Genomic DNA, 24,534 nt, shown 5'->3' on the forward strand with positions numbered 1-24,534 from the left:
GACTTTATATAAATGACAGCACTAAATGCTATAGACAAAGCAGGCTGTAAGCTTGCATGTATTTGTCTGCCACTGCAGACATGAATAAGTACGGTCTTCACAGGTACTGAGTTATCATCCCCTTTATAGAAAGGCAATTAAGGTGATGGGTTTACTCCGTAGTGGTAGAACACGTGCTTTCCAACGTGCAGGGGTCTGGGCTGTGTCCCAGCATTACAAATGGGCAAATAACAACAAAAACATGCTGTATGTCTGTAACTCTCAATTAGCGTTGAAGAATTCTTTAAAAGCTATCTCATGTTTTGTTAAATTGCTAGTAAAAAGGCTATATATCCTAGGGTTGGTAAAATCCTGTAAAAGTCTGTTCTCCTAACTAACTAATGGTTTCTTTTCATCAGTTAGTCATCTCTGTATTAGCCCTGTTTCCTTTTTGCGTTTGTTGCTAAGACAGTTTGAGCTAAGTTTTCTTCTTAAGTGTAATGAGACTTAGCATAGTTTTGCCCCATGTACATGACTTTTATGAAACTCCAGCTCATTTGTGTCATTTACAAAATCATTACTAACCCTTCTGTCCAAACAGGAAGAAGATAAAATTAACGGAGTTGTAAGTTCTACAAAAGAGACTGAGGCACCTCTATACCAAGTCTTTATTCATCTAGTATGTCCTATCTAACCTGAACAGAACTGGGTTAACTAAAAGTACACAGAGCAAAAAAGCAGACTAGAGGGACTGGAGAGATGACTCAGTGACTAAGGCACTTGCTGAGACCAGTCTCAGTAAGTAAGTGGATGGCAATGAGGGAAGACACTGATGTCTGCCTCTGGCCTGCACATGTGATATGTGCATGCTCACCTGTACACATGAGGACATGTACACAGACACTTGATCACCACACAATGCAAATACATATCAAAATAAATAAATAAATCAGAGGACTGCAAAATGACAGACTACCACACATGTAATAGGATTAGGGACAGTATATGGATTTGCTCAGGAAAAATTAAAAGGCTGAAAAGACAGGATTCTAATGACTGCCTGACTTTCTCTGGTGAATACTGTCCTAGTTTCTAGAATAAAGTGTAGTTTTCTAAATACTGCCTCCAAATTGATTCTCATAGTATTGCTCAACCTGATGCACCTATAGGACTTAGTGAGACACACACTTAACATCGACCAGAGGCATAAGTCACTTGGGAATAGAATATTTATTCCTTGCCAGAACTGATGACAATGCATAGAGATTGAAAGTAGATACAGCAAATAAATCATTAAATCAGTTTGGAGGTAAGCTCAAAGTTATGTGTTAGATTAAGGATCCTTCAATGCAGTCAATTTTAATATGTAGATGGTGGCAGTGTGTGGGTTACTGTAAGCTGCTCAACACAATTACTCTATAGTTATCTAAGTTAGGACAGGCCTACTTCCAAATTTACCTGATGAGAGATGGAAGGCTGCTGGATGGGCCCCTGCATTCTAGGGTTTGGTAAACCCACAGGTGCTGGCCTCCGTTGCACCTGTTGCCTCTGAGCCATTACCTGTTGCTGTATATGCTGGAGTCGTAACTGAGCTAGGCTGATCTGTGTTGGGAACTTGGATAACTGGTTGGAAGGTAAACCACCTGGTGGCTGTGAACTCTGTTCCACGACAGGATTCTGCTTAGGCATTTGTGGCTGGCTCTCTTTATCCTCGATTACTAAAGAACCTAATTAAAGAAAAGAGAACAAGATAAAAATGTTTGGTAATTGGTGAAATACCACATATTATACAGCTACTGAGATGAACTTCAATTGCCGAAGAATTTTGGACACAGGATCCTATAAACTATTAAAAATGGAGGAGTCCCAATGAGGTTTTTATTTATATTCTATAAAAACTTAACTTATAAAATTTTCTAAGAATACTAATTTATTTATAAATAATAAGACTTTCAAGAACAGCCCTCCTCCAGTCTGTGCTTTGTATTTCTATGTAATTTTTTTTTAAAGTAGGGTAGATCAAAGTGTTTGATTCCAGTTCTGGCTATATATTTTGATAAGCAAATGGCCACCTTTATGTCTCATGTTGGCCTGCGGGGGGTGGTTGGGTGGGGGTCCTCTATCACCTAGTCTCCCATGGTTCTTTTTTGTTCTTCCTTTGTACGGATGACATTCGTCTAAGCCTATGTCTTCCTTCCCCATAGTAAGCTGTAAGAAAAGCACTGGCTCCTCCAGCTGTTTCCTTTCTCACACAGAATGTAGTCTTGAGGGTGAAGAGCAGTCATGTTTGATGATTCTAAAAGAAATCCGGGCACCAAGGTGCCATCAAGGAAATGCTGGCTGTGGGGAAAGTCTCGGGGCTTCTGAGCTTTTGCTTCCCCTCACTTCCCTGGGAGAAACTGAGAGCAAAGAGAATCCTTTCATACACTTAGTCGCACAGCAAGAAGTACACGGAGTACTTCTCTGTATGTTATCCTTCAACCACTTACAGACACACTCCCTATCTGTACATTCACACAATTTAGAACCTGACCAGGATAAGAAAAGACCTAAAACCCAAAACAAATTGAAGGGAGGAAAAAAGAAATCTTCTATTCGTAAGATAAAGCAGTTGGGCCACAGGCGCTTGAGCAATGGTTTTAAAACCTGTTGTCAGCCTTGTGACATGGTGACAGTGCTGGCACCTACAAAGCTACTACGGCTTGCAAAGTAAGAAGTTCAATAATAAAAGGCAGGATGGGGAAAAGAAAGTCACATAATAACATGATTTTATGTTGGGCAGGTTGACTACATAGTCAAGGTAGGCTGCCCTGAACCACAGGAGACCTTTCTTGTCTTACCCCACTCTATCCCCACTGCATAAAGCGTAACTTGGGGCTAGAGAAATAGCTGAGTGGTTAAGAGCACGTGCTGTTCTTTTGGAAGACCCAAGTTCTGTTTCTAGTACCCTTGTTAGGCAGATCACAACCACCCTGCAACTCCAGCTACAGGGGTCAAATGCCCTTTTCTGGACTCTGCAGGTACCAGTATACGGATACACACACGAACACATAGGCACAAGGCTGTTCACAAGCTGCATGGGAAGTGGTATGAAAAACATTCTAAATACCAAAAACCAAACTGACTTGGCAATGTGGGTTAATGGTAAAGTGTGTATGCACCTATGATCCACAGCAACACACACACACACACACACACACACACACACACACACACACACCCCAAGCATCAAAGCCCACATATCACATACAGTTAAGAGGAAATACATTCTGATATAGACAGGGGTAACAATACAAATAGGATTCTTGGGGTTGGGCGAGATTGCTTAGCAGCTGCTCTTCCATTCCCAGCACTCACATGGCAGGCAGCTCACAACCCTCTGTAATTCCAGCAGGATCTGGTGCCCTATTCTTGACTCTGTGGGCACTGCACATACATGGTGCACAAACATAATTCAGGAAGATTCCCATACACACTAAAAAACAAAAATGCAAGCACAAACAGGATTCTATGGGGGAGAAGAACTCCTAAATCCCTAACTTAAGTACCCTGTAAGCAAATGTATTTTCATATCGTCTCAAAACAAGTACTGTACATTCATGCATTTGTGTACCATATGCATATATTAATGACACACTGTTTTTCCAGTGAGTATAAACAAGATAATGAATAGCAATGCTATGTTCAGTAACATGTCAAGACCAAAACAGTCATGTAGGGAAAATGTATACAATGGCCTACCCAAGTTGATAATATTTTGAGCCCAGAAACTAGGATCACAGTGAAACTGGATGGTGTTGTTGGTCACAGGAGAAGCATCACACCTTGCCCGAAGAAGGTGCCGCAACCTGTATGTAATCTACAAGGAAGCAGAGAGAAAAACATTAGTGTATTTCTAATGCAAATAATGTGTGATAGACTCAGTGAATTCTTAAAATAGTTTCTGGTTTATGTGCAAAGAATCTCACTGGGGTTACAAAATTGGTCATACAAGCAATACAAACCAGAACTCCTGAGGCAGAGGCAGGAGGAGCTCTTGATTTGAGCACAGCCAGGTTCTACATAGTTCCAAGACAGCAGGACTATGTAGAGACCATGTCTGTTTATTTAAACAGATAAGTAAACAAACAAAAAACCAAAAACGATGGCCACCCAAAATTTCCTGTTCAAATGTAACAATTTTGTGGTATGACTCAGATGTATTATTGCTTATTGAACTATAAAGTATCATAAAATTAAAACTGTCAGAACATGGTCTAAAAACAGAGTCCTGTCAGAATTTTGAGCACTTGTGAGAAAACTCCAAGAAAACAAGACAAGACTTTGAGACCTAGTTTCTTCAAAACACGGTGTTGTTCTTGGAGGGTGTGTTCACCCTCCTCCCAGGAGTAGCAGACAGGAGGGAGTTTCTGTCAGCTGTTGGTTTTCATGTGCCTACATGGAAAACTGTGTTTTTGTCATATGTGGCTTGTCCTGGAGCATCTTATTCCTGTGACTCCTGTCCTGTCCTGTAGTGTACAGACTGTCTGATGCTCTGGATGATGCTCTCTATTGCATGAAACTTTAATCCACCTCAGATTTAGGCTTCAACCTCCCAGGCTCACTTGGCCAAGTAAAGCGGCAAACAGAACCAATGTCTACAACTAACCACACTTTACAAAATATCAGCTCAGATCCATGCACTTACTGCACTCTCCCTCCCTCCTCAGCTCAGTTCATGCACTTACTGCACTCTCCCTCCCTCCTTTCCTTTTCCTTTTTCTGTTGTCGTTGAGATTTACTTCTTTTATGAGTATGGCTATTGTGCCTGCATGTATCTGTGAAGCACTTTCATGCCTGGAGCCCGCAGAGAATGGTACTGGATCTATTGGGACTAGAGTGAGAGGCAGCTGGGAGAGGCAGCCACATCAGTACTGAAATTTGAATCCAGCTCTTCTGTAATAACTGCCAGTGCTCTAACTGCTGAACCATCTCCCCAGCCCTTTCTTACCTTATTCTTTTAAAGTACTCAGAATCTCGACTTAGGGAAGGAAGGAAGGAAGGAAGGAAGGAAGGAAGGAAGGAAGGAAGGAAGGCACTGTAGAGAATACATGTGAATCTTAGATCATGAACTGGCTGGTTCTCACTACTTCTCGCTGTGGGCCCTTACAAACAGCCATGTTAAAATCCCAAGCTATCTCACACTATAGACTGTTTTCTATGCTACAGCCACCTATACCTATTCTTTCTTCTTTGACATTGCTGTCCCAATCCGTGACAATTTCAATACTCAACTAGGTGCTGGGGCTTTGAGCTCCCTCTGGTGTGAAAGTAAAAGTTCCTAGCAACTTTGCTCTTAGAATTTTCCCGTTTTTCCACCTCATTTTGTTCTCCCCCTGCCAATACTCAAATGCAAGCCAGTCACTACAAGCATTACCTTACACACCCTCCCAACTCTCCTTCATCTACACAATTACAAGTACTCCTTCTTCCCAGTGACCTTTCCTCTACACAAAGCAAAGCAACTCACCTGCATCTTTCTGTCTAAACTTAATGGAACTAATAAAGCAACTGCCCTCACCTCAAATATCTGACCAGCTACTTCACATACGGTTGCTATCACACGACATCCCGCTAGCTTATTTGCTTTCATAGTCCCTTCCTTTAACAGACAACTTCGAGGGAGCTGAATTTCCTTGTGCTTCTTTAGAGAATTCCCAACTGTGAATTCCCTGAGACAGGTGATGGCTTTCCATACACACACCCATACCACTACCTCCAGCACCACCAGCACCACTGCGACTATTCTTCTAATGTGTTTAGTGGGGTGATAATGGTCCTCCCAGGAGATCCCCACAAACAACAGAAGCTACTGCCCTTGCTGAAGCCATCATACAATTTGAACATAGGAGTATAGGTTAAGCTAACTTGGTAACCTCCTCCCTGAGTACTACACAAACTGCCAAGGGGAAAAAGCAACCAATCCCTAGCTATTCAACAGTAAAGCCAGCGAGCCACTGCAGACCTGTTAAGCTGTCAAGCTATCCAAAGGTGCAAAAGAGGCATTTAAGTCAGTCGTCTAGCTGGACTTAAGGCTTGCTCAACAGGAGGGAATTCACAGCTGGGACGGTAACCTGTGAATATGCCTGCTGTTAGGTAGCTTCTTCTACACATGACAGAGAAGCATCACCAGGAAGACACAGTTACTCACGTAAGACTTGTACAATGACAATAGCAGCTGACATGCCAATATGTCATGGATAGAGGAAATTTCACAAAGTCCCACCTCTAGAGTTACAGATAAGCAATGGCTGCCAAGAAATAGAGTATCAGTTTTCATCAAGGCTAAGTTCTCTAAGAGATTACCCAATCCAAAATGGTCAACCCTAAAGATAGCTACATTATTAGCAACACTAAATGGACTCAGGAGGTGAGTTTATGTGGTGTGTGTGTGTAACAACAACAACAATAAAGGAAATAGCCATGAATTTGTCCCATGAGTTGGGACATGGTAAGAGCTAGAAGAGTGGAGATAAAGGAAAAACAGAACCCACATTTGAAAATCTTTTAATTACTGAAAATAGGAATAGAGAGGGTCTAGAGAATAGCTCACAGTTCTTGCTACTCTTGCAGAGACCCAGGTTCAGTTCCCAGCATCCTTATGGCTCACAAACATCCATAACTATAGTTCTGACGTTGGGTAGCAAGCATACATGTGATGCACACACATAAAAGTGGGCAGAACACTATATAGATAAAATAAGCTTAAATAATAACAACAACAGCAATAATAAATACAGTAAACATGAAGAGGGGCTGAAGGGGGTTCAGCAGTCGTGCACTCGGTGCTTCTGCTGAGTTTGGATCACATCCAGTGGCTCACAACTGCCTACAACGCTGGTTCTAGAAGCTCAGATACCTCCCTTCTGGTTTCTACAGGCACATGCATACAAGAGCACGTGCGCGCGTGCTCTCTCTCTCTCTCTCTCTCTCTCTCTCTCTCTCTCTCTCTCACACACACACACATACACACACACACACAAGAAGATAAAACAAGAAAATATTCAAAAGAAAGGAGAAAATGCAGGCAATAATTTAAGAAAGTTCATGAACAAAAGGATTTTATTACAAAAGAAGAAAAAAAGAGAGAGAATACAATAAATATATCCAAGCCAATAAACAGATACCAAAACATCTCACTGGAGACTTGTTTCTAGTGGAGTGACTCCAGGCAGGAGCAGGCACTAACTAGGCTAAGCTCTCATCCTCCTATTACTCCAACGCTATCTTGGAAAGAGATAGCAAGGCCCAGCTCGTTTGCCCCTTCTTTCCTGTGATGCTCATTAGGTCGACAGCAGGACTGGTTTGGGAACAAAGTTATTTGAATGATTCTCAGATGACCCATTCACCAGTACAATGCATTGTGGAATACACAACAAAGTTAGTTTATTCCAGACAGTTTAGTTTGACATGTTCCCAGGGCCAGTCTGATGCTGAGCAGAGATATAAATTTGGGTGCCCATTATGAAACTCATTTATAGAGCAGGGCAATATAGTTACTCCATGGGGAGGCACAGCAGGTCCTGAGTAATCCACTGTCCATACTAACTATGGCTTCTCAAGGCCTATCTCTATGCAGTCATACACTGGCCTCAGTCTCCTTGAACCTTTCAGCTGGATGACAGAAAAAAGGGCATTCCATCCCCCTCCCTGTCTCTCACCAGAATCTTATCCCAGGTCTCAGTGGATTTGGGGGCTGGGAAGGGATGTGGGAGTGTTCTGACAGGGGAGTATGACAATAGTTATAGTAAGATCCAGAGACAAAGAAAAAGAAAGCAATCTGCTTCCCAAAACAATAAGCTTAGGCGTGGCCTTCTTAGGATGGCTCCTAATTATAGCAGCACAATTATACAGTGGGAAACAGGACTTCTGTAGCACCAGCCTGCTAGGCAAACCCCAGACAAGCTAAATTCAGGCTGTTTTATGTTGTACATGTATTTCTGTGCTAACTGTCATAGTAAGCCTCTTTCTTCCTTTCCTAGTTTGCGCTCCCTCTGCCTGTCGCCTCATCACCATGCATGGCTCTAAGCAGCTTTCTTCTGCAACATTCTAGCATGAAGCATTTGGCCTCTCCTGTTTCTGTGAAGAACTGACCTTCCTTCTGATCAGACCACTCCCTCCATCATCCAGCTGGCTACAGACCCTTCCTGAGTGAGCACTCCCTCCATCATCCAGCTGACTGGAGCTTTTCTCTACCCCTGATTCTGAGCCACTTGTGTTCTTGTGATCACCCTTAACATCTGGAAGGTTTAGCACTTCCCATCTTGTGCCACTAAAATGCAGCTCTTCAAGGGCAAATCTGTTTTTCAACTGTCCCTCACCATTCAGAATGTTGTCCAGCAGGTGAAAATATTAAATAAGTAACTGCTGAGTAAGTAAACTGTCTGCACATTATTACAATACCTCACACAACTATAATAAACCGACTAAAATGTACGAACATACTTTGGAGTTCATGTACTGGGCTAAGTTAACAGCACATAACACGATGGACCCTCTGAACCTTCCCTGTGTTTCACTTTTTCACTTAGTCTCACTCTAACAATTCTGATTATAAATCATACATGAAATGTTAACATAGACTGCCAATGTCCTCATAACTTTTACCATTTTCTGAAGCACAACAAATTACATTTTATTTGTCTAATAATAAAACTGGAGGCTACAGATATAGCTCTATTGGTAGACAGCTTGCATAGTAAAAAGGAAGCTGTGGGCTAACTATAAACTGGGTATGGTAGTATGCACCTAATCCCTGCATTCCAGAGGTGGAGGTAGGATGATAAGAAATTCACACTACATAGTAAAGAAGGTCACCTTGGCCACAAACACACACAGCAGTGAAAAAGTATAATGTAAGTATTTTTCAACATCTATTTTTACAGAATAAACTGGGCCAACTATCATGAATTATCTTATGTATTTTTTTCTTTCACCTTACATGTTTTCTTTTTTTTTTTTTTTTTAAAGATTTATTTATTATATGTAAGTACACTGTAGCTGTCTTCAGACACTCCAGAAGAGGGCGCCAGATCTCGTTGTGGATGGTTGTGAGCCACCATGTGGTTGCTGGGATTTGAACTCTGGACCTTCGGAAGAGCAGTCGGGTGCTCTTACCCACTGAGCCACCTCACCAGCCCCACCTTACATGTTTTCTTAGGAAGACAGATTGTAATTTCGGCCGCATGTATCCGTACAATGTTCTCTATTAAGCATCCTGTTTTGCTAGTAGATTTGCTCCTTTACTGTGGACTACATACAGGTGAGGTATTGTACGAGGTACACTTGGTGACTCTCACGTCACACAGAACGCTCTCCAGGCTCATCCTACACATCTGACAGTTTGCTATAGTTTCTATGAAAATATCATGGAAACATGTTGAAATTTATTCCCACCGTGACTCATTAAGTGCTGTGATGTGAGGTTTAATGGAAGCGATGTGAGTAGACCTGTGAAGAAGCCCACTCTGAGGATCCACGCATGTTCCTGTTGTGAAGTGATACCTTTTCCTACCTTGAAACATGTACTTTTGCCTTCAACATGAAGGCCTTTACCATATGTAAGCCCCTGAACTTTGTACACCACACAGCAGACTCCAGAACAGTAGGTTGAATAGCCCTTTGTTTGTTTGTTTGTTTTAAACAATGAATTGTACTGGTTGTCAGCACTGGATAACTTCATCTGCTTTGGACATTTACCCCGAAGTCAGATTACTAGGGTGTGATGATCGGTCCACTTTTACCTTTCTCAAAGAACGTTTATACTGTTTTTATTCACAACTATACTAATTTACAGTCACCAGCAGTAGAAAAGTTCTCTTTGCAACACATCTCCAATCTTTAAAATGGCAAAAGTCTGCCACAAGACTAAAAAGAACCCCTCCATTCCTTTCACCCAGAATCCTCAACCTGTTAATAATAATTTGCTCCAGCACCCTGTCAATCTCTTCCATACACGTTATTCTGAGAGCAAGATACGGACACAAAGTCCTATACCGACTGCAGTGTAACTGAAGTAAAGCAAAGATTTAAAATAATTAGCGAATTCTAAAAAAGGCAAGTGCCTGATTTAGCTCCCCCCCCCAGTGCAAACACTGGGCTGGTTCCTTTGACATGTCTGAGTATTGTCTAGTTTCTGATGCAGAAGACACTCTGTACACTCTGCACTCCTTCTTCCTAAGTGTTTTGAAACCAGGATGGCAGGCCCTGCTATGGACACCATTCATCAAATATATACAAATGTATACTTGAACTACACAGATACAGATGTCTACCCAAATACAGAAAACTCTGTCTGTCCTTAATGATTCTCTCCAATGAACTTAACTTGGAACATGCTCTGGCTTTGTTTCTCTTTCTAAATATGTTCATGGAAGGCGGAATAACATCACCACCTTTAATATACTTGTATGAAATCCATTTGTTTATCCGACAAACAACCCAAATCCAAGACATTATCGTCTCTTAATATCTGATACTCCATTAGAGTTTGAACCTAAAATGCCTCACAGGTTGGTGTTTTTAACACTCAGTTCCTAGCTATAGTGCTATTTTCAAGTGTGGATCATGGCTAGAAGAAAAAAGTGTTACCTAGCTGTAGCCTTCCTCAGCCTTGAAGCAGGCTGATTCAGACTTTGCTGCCACTGAATACACTCACCTGGGGTGTAGCCTTCCGCTTAGATGGCTCTATTGTTATGTCAACTACTGCTGCCCCCCCCCCATCCTATCATGCCTACAGGCTGGCTCCAGGCACCAAGAAAGGATTGGGGGTGGGGTGGGGGAGATGATGGGCCTCCCCTCTTTATAAGCACAGTCTCTTAGTAAACTCTCTGGGCTTTGATCAGAGAAAAAATTGTCTTGGCTTTGATCTTTTCTAGCAGCCTCATTCTTTTCTTTCAGCCCCAGCCTGCCTTTCAGGAGTACCGGGTTCCCAAGGCTGCAGGCGGCTCACACCTAGCCCAAGTTCTTCTGGGTTGCTGCCACTGTGGACTGAGATCTAGCTGAAACAGTAAACCAAAATAAAACTGCAATGTCTAAACTTTTGGATATCATGTCACAGCTCTGACTATTGGCTTATACTTCTGGGTGGCCCCCAGTCCTTGTCACATTATGTCCTTATTTATAATACTAATATCACCATGCCAGGCAGATGCAGACATCAAGTTCTGCCCTTAACATCTTAGTATTAGTGCCTCTTTTACATAGAACTAGTGCTTTTCCTCTTTCATTGTATTGATTCATTAAAAACGTAGGAATAAGCCGGGCGTGGTGGCGCACGCCTTTAGTCCCAGCACTCGGGAGGCAGAGGCAGGTGGATTTCTGAGTTCGAGGCCAGCCTGGTCTACAAAGTGAGTGCCAGGACAGCCAGGGCTACACAGAGAAACCCTGTCTCGAAAAAAAACCAAAAAAAAAAAAAAAAACGTAAGAATAATTTTTTTTTTCAAAAAGGCTAAGCCAGAAGTGGTGATATGTGCCTATGATCCCAGCAGGACTGTAGCCCAAGCCAGAAGAACCAACCGCGTTGGTAGTGGGTGGGGGGTGGTGGAAAGAAAGATGAACAATCGAGAATCAGGGGAGAGAAAGGCTTTCTGCCATAGATAAAGCATCAGAAAGAGCTCCATGTTCTGAGTACTGAGGGTTCAGGGATAGGGAGCTGGTAGTAGAGCCAGAAACAGACATTCAAGGCGTAATGAAAAGGTCCTGGATTGCTGAGCCGGGAAGGAGGGAGGGAGAGCAGGAAACTCATTCACCTCTTTTGTACTTGCTCCTTTGTACTTTTCACTGCCAGTAAAGAAATGACCAGTGCTTTACTTTCTTAAGGATCTAGTAATGTAATTTTCCTGCCTTCCTTTTAAATAATCCACAGATTTAAGGTCCAACAGATAATAGAGAAATTCTAAGCAACTAATGTTTAAATATTTCAAAATACTATAAGATTTGACTTCTGAATGGACTTTCCCACTTCATAGGAATCAGCCAGTTTCTTTCTTTTTGTTCCATTATGGAAAAAGAGGAATTAACTAAATTAGAAGACATAAAATAAAGAAAGGCTAACTCACACAAAATACTTCTACATGGTCAAAAAAATAATTAAATGAAGAGGAACAATTTCCTCTCAATTGGGAGGAAAAGTTTGCCCCCACACACACACACACACACGGGTGGGGGGGGGGGTGGGGGGAGCATGCAAGAGAGTGAACAACAGACATTTTCACAAAGATAAAAATATCCAATAGAGAGGCAGGTGGATTTCTGAGTTCAAGGTCAGTCTGGTCCACAAAGTGAGTTCCAGGACATCTAGGGCTATATAGAGAAACCCTGTCTTGAAAAAAACCAAACCAAACCAATCAAACAAACAAAAAAAATCCAACAGGGCTGAAAAGATGGCTCAGCAGTTAAGAACATGTTCTTTCAGAAGACCATTTAGCACACATGCTGGGTAGCTCACATAGCCTATAACCCTAGTTCCATTGGATCTGATGCCAAGGCACCTGCATATGTGTGCATATACCTACACAGATACTTAAAGTCTCTAAAAACTGTCTAATAGGTCTAAAGGAACAGGTGTTCAACAACATAAACCAACAAGTTAAATGCAAATTGAAACCACAAGTAGTCAGTACATCATGCTTGCAACTACAGCTGCTAGTTAAACAATGATCACAGTAAATGCTGGTGAGAGTCGGAGATTGGTGGGAATGTAAACTGGTATAGCTATTATGGAAAACAGTATGGAGGTTCTTCAAACAATTCAAACTAGTACTATATGCCCTAGAAGCCCTTTATTTGGATATATTCCCAAAGAACTGAAATGCATGGCAGAAATGTCTGGACTTCCACATCTACTATAATTTTCATGAAGGTAAAGTACCAGGAGCCATCAAGGAGAAGCTAAAACTTAGCAGGTGATCTACCTGAGACGGTTCTGCCATGGACTGCAGTGGAAACTGCCAGTCTTCAGTGTCAACAGTTAATTGCTTCTGAGGTAGCAAGCAGGCAACTATTCAGAGCACATTCCAAGAGTTTGTAAAACCATTAACCAAAGGGCATGAAAAGGGAACTCATGATTTATTATAGGTGCAAGGATAGAAGAAAACAGATTGACTGGGTTTATCTATATGAAACTTCACTAATACCTTAAGCACAAAAATTAAGGTTTTTAACTCTCTATGAACCTGTAGAGCTACTGAAAGATGACGAATGTTTAGCCAGATAATTACTCTTAATGAATATACATGTAAACATTCTCTGTTGACTTGAATTTATGTGTAAACTTGTGGTGAATCTTTTACCATGCAATCATGTATTCTGAAAGATGTATTAAGTGCTGAGGACAAAGAGAGACAAAGAACTTTTTAAGCAGAATTCCAGAAGAACGTTTTAGAGAGAAAAACTTTTTAGAAAAGAACTTTCTTAGAAAACTTTTAGAGAGAACTTAGAAGTAAAGGCATTGGGAGTAATAGCATTGGAAGAAAAGGCATTGAATGTAAGGGCATTATTGTGACATCAGAACAGGAGGAAAGAGCAAGATTTTAAAATGATAGAACTTTTTAGAGAAAACATTTTGGGGGAGAACTTTTGTAGAAACTTTTTGTAGAACTGAAGAACTAAGAAATAATGGCTAAAATCACTTTTCAGAGCGTCCCTTTCTTCCTTGGACTTCAATAGGCAGGGAGTTGGGGCTGCATAGTTCCTGCAGAGACAGGACAAAGGCTACTTTACTTAATCCTCCGAGGTTTCACTATGAGGTGCAGTTTTCTGGCCTCAAGGAAGGCAGGCAGGTCAGCTTACAGTAGCAAAGTGACTTAGACTTAAGTATATAGGTAAACGGTTTATTATTAAACAGCAACCTTAAATATCTTGCCCCTGCCGGTGCGATTCCCTCGACCCACCTCTTACCTTCAAGAGAAAAGCAAGGAAGAAAGTAGTGCCGGTTATAGCTCCCAGCAGTAACGACAGGAAAAGAAGTGCACAGACTGATGGATGCATATACAGATTTATAGATCTTCACATATCTACTGATGGATAAATAGCGACAAGATAGATAGATGTCTATATCTAATCTATATATAGTGATATATATCATCAATCTCATATACAATGGAATGTTTGGTATTAGCCAAAACAAGAAGGGAAAAAAAAAGGAAAAAACACCCCCCCCCCAATAAACCCTGACATTTGTGACAAGAATAAAACTCTAGGCTATGTTATGCTTAGTGATATCACCATAACTGAAAACAGCATTAGATATGTCACATCTCAAAAAACAAAAGTCAAATGTGTAGAAACAGAATACCAGGTAGAAAGAGGCAGATAATGTTGAAATTAGTCAATGACTGATTTTCAAAAAATTAACAAATGAGTCTAAAGATTATTTTGCTTAAAGAAGCAGTAAAAACAACTAAATCACTGTTAATCATGATAGAAATATACAATAAAACAATTCAAAATAAGGAATAATTTTAAAATGCTTATAAGTCAGCATTCAGCCATACTTAGAAGAGACTTGCCTTAAAATTATGTATATTTTTAAAATTTAAAACTATTAATTTAATTAAGTAAAACTTATGTAACATATGTGTACTATTTCTGCCACTTGATTGCATAGAGTAAGTGACAAAAAATGTGGGGATCGTAATACTTTGGAACTGTTGACCTTCTAAGCCACACTCTTTCTATTAAACCATAGTTGAGACTAATGAGCAGCCCCGGAAGCTTGACAGAAACAGAGTTTGTTTCCTGCCAAACTCACCAGATAGAGGTCCTACATGCTCCAGGTGTGTAGCAATACTTTCAGTATGTACACAAAACCCTAAATCACCCTTGTGAGATGCTGTTTCATCTCCAACAGCAAATGCTGCAGTGTGAAGCTGACAAGAGGACCACAGACTCAAAGGTGAGGCTAGTTATAGCTCTTTAAAGGATGGTGATAAGCGTACCCCTGTGTCTCATCATTTGTCCAGTGAAATGGCTGGCTAGCTAGCTAGGAACACTTAACAATGATGTAAATATTCAACATGGAAGAGGGTTAGAATTAGATGAGGCAGGGTGCAGGTACTAGTAATATTTACTATTGATATTTTTTCTTATACTGGGTTCACTTGCCACAGAGTGAAAAAAAAAAAAAAAAGAAAAGAAAAGATAAATATGAGTGTCTTAGTCAGGGTTTCTATTCCTGCACAAACATCATGGCCAAGAAGCAAGTTGGGGAGGAAAGGGTTTATTCAGCTTACACTTCCGCGTTGCTGTTCATCACCAACGGAAGTCAGGACTGAACTCAAGCAGATCAGGAAGCAGGAGCTGATGTAGAGGCCATGGAGTGATGTTACTTACTGGCTTGCTTGCTTCCCCTGGCTTGATCAGCCTGCTTTTATAGAACCCAAGACTACCAGCCCAGAGATGTGGCACCACCCACAAGGGGCCTTCTCCACATGATCTGTAATTGAGAAAATGCCCCACATGGATCTCATGGAAGCACTTCCCCAACTGAAGCTCCTTTCTGTGTCAAGTTGACACACAAAACCAGCCAGTACAATGAATGACAAAAGAAGATTAAAATTGAAGTTATGTAAAAATTATTTCAGGTAAAAACACTTGGCAGGGTGCTCTCTGCGAGTTTGAAGCCAGCCTGATCTACAAAGCAGGTCACAGGACAGCCAGGGTGATTATACAGAGCAACTCTTGGGAGATCAGGGAGGGAGGGAGGAAGGGAGAAGCCAAAACCAACCAGCCAACCAAACAAAAAAAGCAAAAAAGCAATTAAGATTGAATAGATAATCTACCTCTGGGTTTTGTTTTGTTGTTTTTTTCCGGAGGTGGGTGGTGTCTGTCTGTGTAGCCCTTGTAGGTCTGAAACTCAGTATGTAGACAAGGGTGGCCTGCCTCAACCTCCCCAGTGCTGGGATTAAGACAGGCACCACCACACCCAGATTTTTTTTCTTTTTCATGGTATCTTGCTATGTTACTCAGGCTGACCTTGAACCAGTAAAGTGCTCTCTCTGACCAGCAGGAATTCAAGGTGTGCAGGCTTCTTTCTGAATATGAAGCACCCCTCAACTCCTGCCTCACTGTGCATGCTACGGACTATTAACCGCAGGAGTCCATCTTACCAGCCGCTTGCTGTACAGCAAGGCTGTGCTGCTGCCACTGGAAACAGCCCATTTAGAAAAATGCATGACGTGCTCTAACTGCTTAGAAAGCCCAGCCACTTCCTGTTGTTGTTGCATAAGTTTCATTCGATGGTCCTTTGCAACACTCTGAAAGGAAAATAATTTCAGAATTAGTCTCAGCACTTTCTATTCATTTCCATGATTATTTTCAGATAATCAGGTCACAGTAAGAACCACTGTGTATTCCACTGACAGTAAGCAGTTCCTTCATAACACAGAGGCTCCCTCTGAGTGCATGAAACGTACAGCCTTAGTGTTTGCTCCACCCTTTGCCTCTAAGTCTGCTTTATATAGGTCTTAGTATATGACTCTTGCCAAAACAGACATAGATTAGCTATGATAGTATAGGTGTTAAATTCAAAACACTCAAGTAAAACAGATGTATCATCCAGTTATCCACTGAGATTACCAGTTCATCATATGGTTTAACCAATTCACAGTTCCACATCTTAGAGATTGCAGCTCCAATAGCTGGTACCCAGAATCATGCCAAGCGGTAGCTGAAACTTATCTTGTATGTGGTGTTAAAGAGAGAATCAAGTTGTCTTGAGAGTTACTAGAGATTAGAACTACTGCTAATGCATTCGAAGAGCTACTATATAAAACCAGAATATACTTTCAGTGCCAACATGGTAACCCTGCCCCAAGGAGTTAGAAAATAGACTTTCTCCACAGAAAATATATACTTAGGAAACAGACAGCAATCAAAAATGGAAGGCACCATATTGAATTATTTAAAGGTCTTTATTAAACACACACACACACACACACACACACACACACACACACACACACACACCTCATCCGTAATGTAGGCGAGGAGGATAAAGATACAGGGCTTCTATTGGCTTAGAGGAATTAGAAAAATGGAGTGCAACTCTCCCTGTGTGCCCTGGTCGGTTGTTTGGACAATGCACACAGGCAATGGCTTTGACAGATCTACTTTAAGTGTGACTCAGAAGATAATTTATTTAACAGCTGCACTGACCTAGGTAAAACTACATTGTGTCTTTGGAGTGGAAAGAACTTTTTGAAAACTTTTGAGAGGACTGGAAATAGAGCATAAGAAGTCCTGGTGTCTTGGTTTTCTGTGGTAGCAAGCAAAACTGGCTCCATTTATATGCCTCACAAGTGACTTGTGAACCACAGGAATGGGCATGGTACTTGAGGCATAGCCAACAAGTCCTAGGACATTCTCAGGTTCAAGTCTGTCAAAACTAATTCTGTCGGCTTTGTACACAGTCACGGGTTATGGAGTCTCATCCTCATTTTTCAGCTCTTCATGTGAATGAAGCCAGAGCAGTAAACTATGCTATGTAGAAAATTGAAAATCATCAAATTCTACTTAAATGTGCCCATGTTTAAAACAACTACTGCAAAACCTTGAAAATATCATAACTGAGCACTGATTACTCCCATCCAAAACACTTTCTCAACTATCTTCAAAGTAGCAGAATTATAAATGGTCATGTTTTCCCAGATGAAATAGGACTTTCTCATGGAGATCTTATCAACTGGTCAATTATGAATTAAAGATGAATGAAATTTTTTTCATAGTTGTCTCTACTTCAAGTCTTCCTGTACTAACCTTTTCTTTCTGTTCTTGTTCTCAACAGCTTCTTGACTATACATTCTTTCTCAAAAACATACTGAAGGAATAACTAAATAGTATACAGTAAGTACACATACTATGGATACTGCAACCTCATATTATTACTGCTCAAACATGGGCTTTTGCTGTTGCCTTTGATGAATTTAAGAAAGATGAGCAAGCTGACACATGGTGGCTCAAGCCTTAAACCCCAACACTTAGGAGGCAGAAACAGGTAGATCTCTATGAGTTTGAAGCCAGCTTAGTCTACAAAGTGAGATGCTATCTTTAAAAAAAAAAAAAAAGAACAAGAAAAATAAAAGGAAAAGAGAAATAGAGTAGAAAACAAAGATGATCAAGATAGTACATCTTTTATTGTTTTACCTATAATTACAAACAACTATCCTGTCTTGAGAATATACTCTGTACGTGCTGCTTTCATAACTATGGCCATATATAAAATAAAGCTGGAGGCTGGGCATGGTGGCACATGCCTTTAATCCCAGCACTGGGGGGTGGGGGGGGAGGCAGAGGCAGGTAGATTTCTGAGTTCGAGGCCAGCCTGGTCTACAAAGTGAGTTCCAGGACAGCCAGGACTACACAGAGAAACCCTGTTTCGAAAAAAAACCAAAAAAGCAAAAAAAAGCCGGGCGGTGGTGGCGCACGCCTTTAATCCCAGCACTTGGGAGGCAGAGGCAGGTGGATTTCTGAGTTCGAGGCCAGCCTGGTCTACAAAGTGAGTTCCAGGACAGCCAGAGCTATACAGAGAAACCCTGTCTCGACAAAAAAAAAAAAAAAAAAAAGCAAAAAAAAAAAAAGCTGGGTATGGTGACCTCAGCCTGGAACCCAGCATTCAGGAGGCTATGGCAGGAGGATTTTGAGTCATGGGTCAGCTTGGGATAAACAGGGGGAAAAATATTAGCAAAACAAAACAAAGAGTTTATAATATTGACGGTAAGAAATACATTATGCGAATCTATGTTATTGTTGTTGCTGATTTGAGTTCAAAAGAAGTCTCAGTTTGGAGCCCTGGTTAGCCTGGAAGAAATTGTGTACGTCAGGCCAGTCTTGAACTCACAGAAATTCCACCTGCCCCTGCCTCCTTGATGCTGGGATTATAGGCATAAACCACTGCACCTTTTTTACCTAATCTCTCAGAAGGCTAATTAAATGCCAAGCATTGCTAACAATGGGCTGTAATGAATGTATTGTTTGGTATTTCTATCATTGTGCAAGCACCATAGAGTGTACCTCCATCAACAAAGACAGATATAGCCATGAGATAACATAGTATACAATCTTAAAAGATCACTATTATAGTTTGCTATTGACAGGAACATCACTGCATGTTGCAAGAACCTATTTGAAAACTATATATTGCTAACAGTGGATATGGTTGTTTGAATAGAAATGCCCCCCACAGACCCATATTTGTGAATGATTGGCACAAAGCGAGTGGTACTATTAGGAGCTGAGGTGTGGCCTTGGTGGAGGAAGTGTGTCCGTGGGGGCATGCTTTGAGGTCTTGGAAGCTCAAGTCTCACCTGTGTGGCACACATTCTGCCTGTGGATCAAAGTGTAGAACTCTCAGTTCCTTCTCCAGCACCATGTCTGGAGAATCCCGACTGACATACTGACTGCCAAGTTTCTCTACCATGATGAAAATGGACTAAAACTCTGAAACTGTACACCAGCCCCAATAAAATGTTCTCCTTCATAAGAGTAGCTCTTCAGAGCAATAAAACCCGAAGACATCATATTTTTCTAGACAATTCTGCATCCCCTTGATGATATAATAGCTGTCATTTCAATGACTAAAATGGCTGATCAATATTCACAGAGCTCCCCCAGTTAGGCAATGCTGTAGAGTAATGTGAGGAATAAGACATCCTTAGTGCATGGTAGGGCTCTAGGCAGGGAGCCACAGGCAGCATCTGGCAGGGAAAGCACGCTGAGCCCCAGACCCTTACCACTGCCCGACTCACCTCAAGCTGGTGCAGCAGAGCTTTCCCTTTCTTGTTTATCTCCACCATCAATGTGAAGATGGCAACTTTAATATCCTGTTCCACCTGCTTTTGGTTTTGATTTACTTCAATTATCCTGAAAACGAAATGAAAGGGAGAAAAATATCTAAAAATTAATGGCAGATATTTAAATTGAATATTTTAATAGCTAAACTAGGCCAAAATGTTTAGTCTTAAGAAGTTCTATCTTCAAGTCCTATTGACTTGGAGACATTAGAAGACATTAGAAACAATAATTCAGTTAAACAAAACATGGACAGTGAGTATATTTTAAAGAACATGGCTTTAAAGAAATATGTCACACAGCAAAAAAGCAATATGCCAATCTGAAAGAATAGGACCTGGGAGTAGACTATAACAAGAATTTATAGTCAGGACAAAACAGTTATGCCTGGGAATGAGTTTGGCTATGTAAGTGTGATATTCTGATCTCCGGTGTTTAAATTGGCAATTTCCAGTATATTGGAACACAGAAGCAAAAGACAACAAAAAGAGTTTACTTCTCTAAATGGTTTAGAGGGTAAAGTACTTCTTACACCAGGATGAGGACCAGAGTTCAGACCCCCACAATCCACAGAAATGCAGGGAGCTGTGGAAAACCAGCCTGTGATTCCAGCCCGAGAAAGGGAAGACAAAGTGAATTGGTTACCAACACTGTACATATCATTCAGCTCTGGTTTAACAGAGAAACTGCCTCAATGAAAATGAATAATGTGTAAGAGTAACAAAGATGACCCCTGAGCTGGGCGTGGTGGCACACGCCTTTAATCCCAGCACTCGGGAGGCAGATTTCTGAGTTCGAGGACAGCCTGGTCTACAAATTGAGTTCCAGGACAGCCAGGGCTACACAGAGAAACCCTGTCTCGAAAAACCAAAAACCAAAACAAACAAAAAAAACCCCAAAGATGACCCCTGATATTAACCTCAGGCCTCCACACATGTGTACACATGGCACATGAATGTATACTAGCACACATCAGATGCTCATACACATGCAAACATACATAAAAATGGAAGGGGTGGGGGCATACAGTGACTATTTTGGAATTCTGGTTTTCTTTTAAAACACAGAAATATTATAAGGATGTGTTTTTGCTTTGACCCCAGGTGTGGCGTATGGGGCTGCTTCCGGCTGTCCACAGCCGCTGACTATGGCCTGCCTGGGCTCCAGCAGAAAGAAGCATCTTTTGCCAGCTGGAGAGTTCTGTGAGCGTGTGAGTTTTGGAATCCTGGGAATTGTCAGAGGCTACATGAGTGCTAGAGCCCCGACAGGGTGTGGGTGGTTGGTGGTTGTTTAGGGAGGTTGGATGTAGTTAGTAGTCATGCTCAAAGAAGAAACCAAAGGAAGTAAGGGCCATATAGCTGAAAAGGAGGAAACATTTTAACTTCAACATTAATTAAAATATGATTAGAACAGATTTACTAATAAGCCTACTTATAAAATGTTGGGGCACAAAGGTCTTAGCACCCACGCATCACTAGGGAAACCAGGAATGTTAATTGTGCTTGGGATATCTCCTCGAAGAAGAAAATATCTGTTTCCTACCCAGAATGCTGGGCGTGGATAGTCAATGACCTTTTGTTATCTGTAAAGGCAGACTTCACCCAAATGCCCCAGAATGTTATCCCTAGACCTTTTATCTTTAGCTCCCAGTTAATAGACCCCTGCCAGGAGCCATCAAGGAGAAGCTAAAACCTAGCAGGTCATCTTCCTGAGCTGGTTCCACCAGGGACTGTCAAAGTTAATGACAGATTTGCTTCTCTAGGCAAGGCTGAGAAGATTACATTTGAGGAAAGATTCCTGCTATTAATATGCTTTTCCTGTTATTAAGTATATATAACAATCACTAGGTATTAGCCCACCCCTTTGAGCAGATTTCTGCAGAATTACTAAGATAAGTATCTTGAAGTGATGCTAGACAAACATGATTTCTTATTCTTAATGATGATCCTATAAGAATTGCTAATTTTTTTTAGTAATTATTAAGATCTTTTATAATAGGATTGATATTAAGTCCTTTTTGATGTTAAAACTTCAATGAGATGTCTGCCAATCTTCAAGTGTCAATCAAGTGTTAATTGCTTCTGAGGTAGCAAGCAGGCACCGACAATTTTGAGCACATTCCAAGAGGTTGTAAAACCATTAACCAAAGGTCATAAAAAGGGAATTGGGGGTTTACTATAGGTGTAAGGACAAAAGATAAAATACTGACTGTATTTATCTATCTGAAACTTCACTAATACCTTAGTCACAAAAATAATTGGTTTTAATATTCAATGAACTGGTTGAGCTAGTGACAGATAAAGGATGTTTGGATATGCATGTAAGCATTCTGTTTTAAACGTCTTATTCAATTAATGACTTGAATTTATGTGTAACCTTGTGAACTTTTTACCATGTGATCATGTATTCTGAAAGTGGTGTAAGTGCGGAGGACACAGAGCAGAGAGCCCCTTTTTCCTTAAGAGAATCTTTTAGAGAGAAGAACCTTTTAGAGAAGAACTTAGAAATAAAGGCTAAAATTACTTTTCAAAGTGTCCCTTTTTCTTCCTGCAACTTCAACTAGCAGGTTGGGAGTTGGAGTAGCCCAGTTCCTGGGGAGACAGAACTAAAGGCCACTTACTTTACTTATTAATCCTCCTCAGCCCATTGCTACAGGTGTTAGTTGTGTAAGCTTGAGGCTTTTTTTTTTTTTGGTTTTTCGAGACAGGGTTTCTCTGTGTAGCCCAGCTGTCCTGGAACTCACTCTGTAGACCAGGCTGGCCTCGAACTCAGAGATCTGCCTGCCTCTGCCTCTGCCTCCCAAGTGCTGGGATTAAAGGCGTGTACCACCACGCCCGGCTAGGCTTTTTAACTCTCATAATGAACTAAAAAGTTTTTTGGACTTTTTAGAAGTTATCAATAAGCATTCAGGATAGTTAAGAGTGCTAGAACATCCGAAGATTATCAGTCTTTAAAGCTACACCTGCGTCCAACTCTGTGTCTCCCTTCAACCCAGTCCAGACCAGGAAGTCCCTAGCAGAAGCCATCCTTAGGAGAGATGTTACATGTATTTTATGGCCTGGTGACCTCTATGCTACCTTGGTAGGAGACCATACTAGATTCTAGGCATTTTAGCTATAGAACCCATCTTCAAGGTCACATGTACTTTGCAAAGCAGTTGCTGTATTGTCATATCTTTAGCTTTATTGTGCAGCTGAAATTGGAATGATAGTTGCCTGCAAATTTTTTCCCAAATGCAATTGTGTTTGAATATGCTTGCAGTAATGAGCCTAGCATCAGACTCTTTAGACATTTGATCCAGTTTGATGAAGTCAAACTGAATCGAATTTTCATTTTCACCAGTTGGTTTCCCTGCCTGTTTTGACACTTGCCCAGACCACCTCAAGAAAATATTAAATTACATAGAAATAAATTAAGCTGAGGGGCTCTGCCTCAGTGTTATTTAATGACTTTAAGGTAGACAGCTTACTAACTTGTTTCTCCTAGACAGTACAGGAAAGTAAAGAAGACAGAATTGTACTTTTTTTTTTGTTATCGTTTGCTGACGTTGTGCTTTTATAAAATCACTCATCAGAGCGGCTTGTGTTAAAAGTCCTGCCCTCCTCTTAGGAGTGGCACTTGTCAAACTGCCTAGAAGGCATGACCTTGCAGACAGATGCTCTTTTAAGAAACTGGAGCTGCACTTTTCTGTCTCAGAACTCACACAACTGCACATAAGATTAGGAAGTTTCTAGTGAGGGCTGGATCCCCTCTTCAGCACTAGCTGGGAACCCAGTTGTGTGTAATAGTCTTCCCCCCCCACCCCCCCGAGTGCCTCGGTGAATCCTTTGTTGGCTTGAACTACTTTTATGTTTTATGAAACTAGTATTTCTTTAAAGAGAAAAATGGAGATGAAATGGATAGAAAGAAAAAGGAGCATCATTCCCACCACACTGGAACAGCTTACACAGGAGGTATCTTGTGTCTACACACTCTGTTCCACAGAACTAAATAAACCTTTGTTTTTCTTGCCTGCTCCTCCCACAGCCACTCTAACAGTTAAGATCACAATTGAAGAGATTGAAATCAAGATCGCTTCAGAATTAAGAAAATCAGGAACCTGTACAAAACAACCACTTTAACAAACTCAATCAACCCAGGCAGTGGTGGCGCACACCTTTAATCCCAGCACTCAGAAGGCAGAGGCAGGTGGATTTCTGAGTTCAAGACCAGCCTGGTCTACAGAGTGAGTTCTAGAACAGCCAGGGCTATACAGAGAAACCCTGTCTCGGAAAAAACAAACAAACAAACAAACAAAAAAAAACAACCCCCCCCATCTTCAGTGTTACAATAGGATGAGTAAGAGAAATATTGCCATAGTTTAAAACAAAGTAATATCAAAATTAGCATAATTTCCATCCTTCTGCAATCAGGTAGGCTGCAAAGAAATAGGGGGTTGCAGATATATTGCAGTGATAATGCCTCATATGCAAGAGGATGTCTTAGGAAGGAGAAGAAAGGGACAACCAAAGGAAAGGAAAGGACAATTAGCACCGACCTGAAGATTCTTTAGTACCACAATTCAAAGACCAAAGCCACCTACACAGCAATGCTATTTTGTTTAAGGAATTTTATTTATTTATTTATTTATTTATTTATTTATTTATTTATTTATTAGAAGATGGACTAGTTTATTTTTTCCTCTTTTTTAAAAAAAGATCTATTTTATTTTTCTTGGATATTTTCTTT

The 24,534-nt window shown here is 40.9% G+C and overlaps 1 protein-coding gene across 3 annotated transcripts in view; it reads right to left on the minus strand.

Moving 5' to 3' along the window:
• Positions 1-24,534, minus strand: part of Trim24 (tripartite motif containing 24) — a 108,440-nt gene that overhangs the window by 19,622 nt on the left and 64,284 nt on the right. For 2 of the 3 annotated variants that reach the window (XM_021164255.3, XM_021164257.3), the window contains exons 6-9: positions 19,764-19,878; positions 16,128-16,274; positions 3,721-3,838; positions 1,438-1,706 (exon numbers count right to left, since the gene is read on the minus strand). In XM_021164255.3, the coding sequence (XP_021019914.1) occupies positions 1,438-1,706; positions 3,721-3,838; positions 16,128-16,274; positions 19,764-19,878 (649 nt within the window). The remainder of the gene's footprint in view (positions 1-1,437; positions 1,707-3,720; positions 3,839-16,127; positions 16,275-19,763; positions 19,879-24,534) is intronic. The other variant, XM_021164256.3, reaches the window with a different exon arrangement.

This window comes from Mus caroli, unplaced genomic scaffold, assembly GCF_978045245.1.
Source record: "Mus caroli unplaced genomic scaffold, Mus_caroli_1 scaffold_7, whole genome shotgun sequence".
NCBI classification, from domain to species: Eukaryota; Metazoa; Chordata; class Mammalia; order Rodentia; family Muridae; genus Mus; species Mus caroli.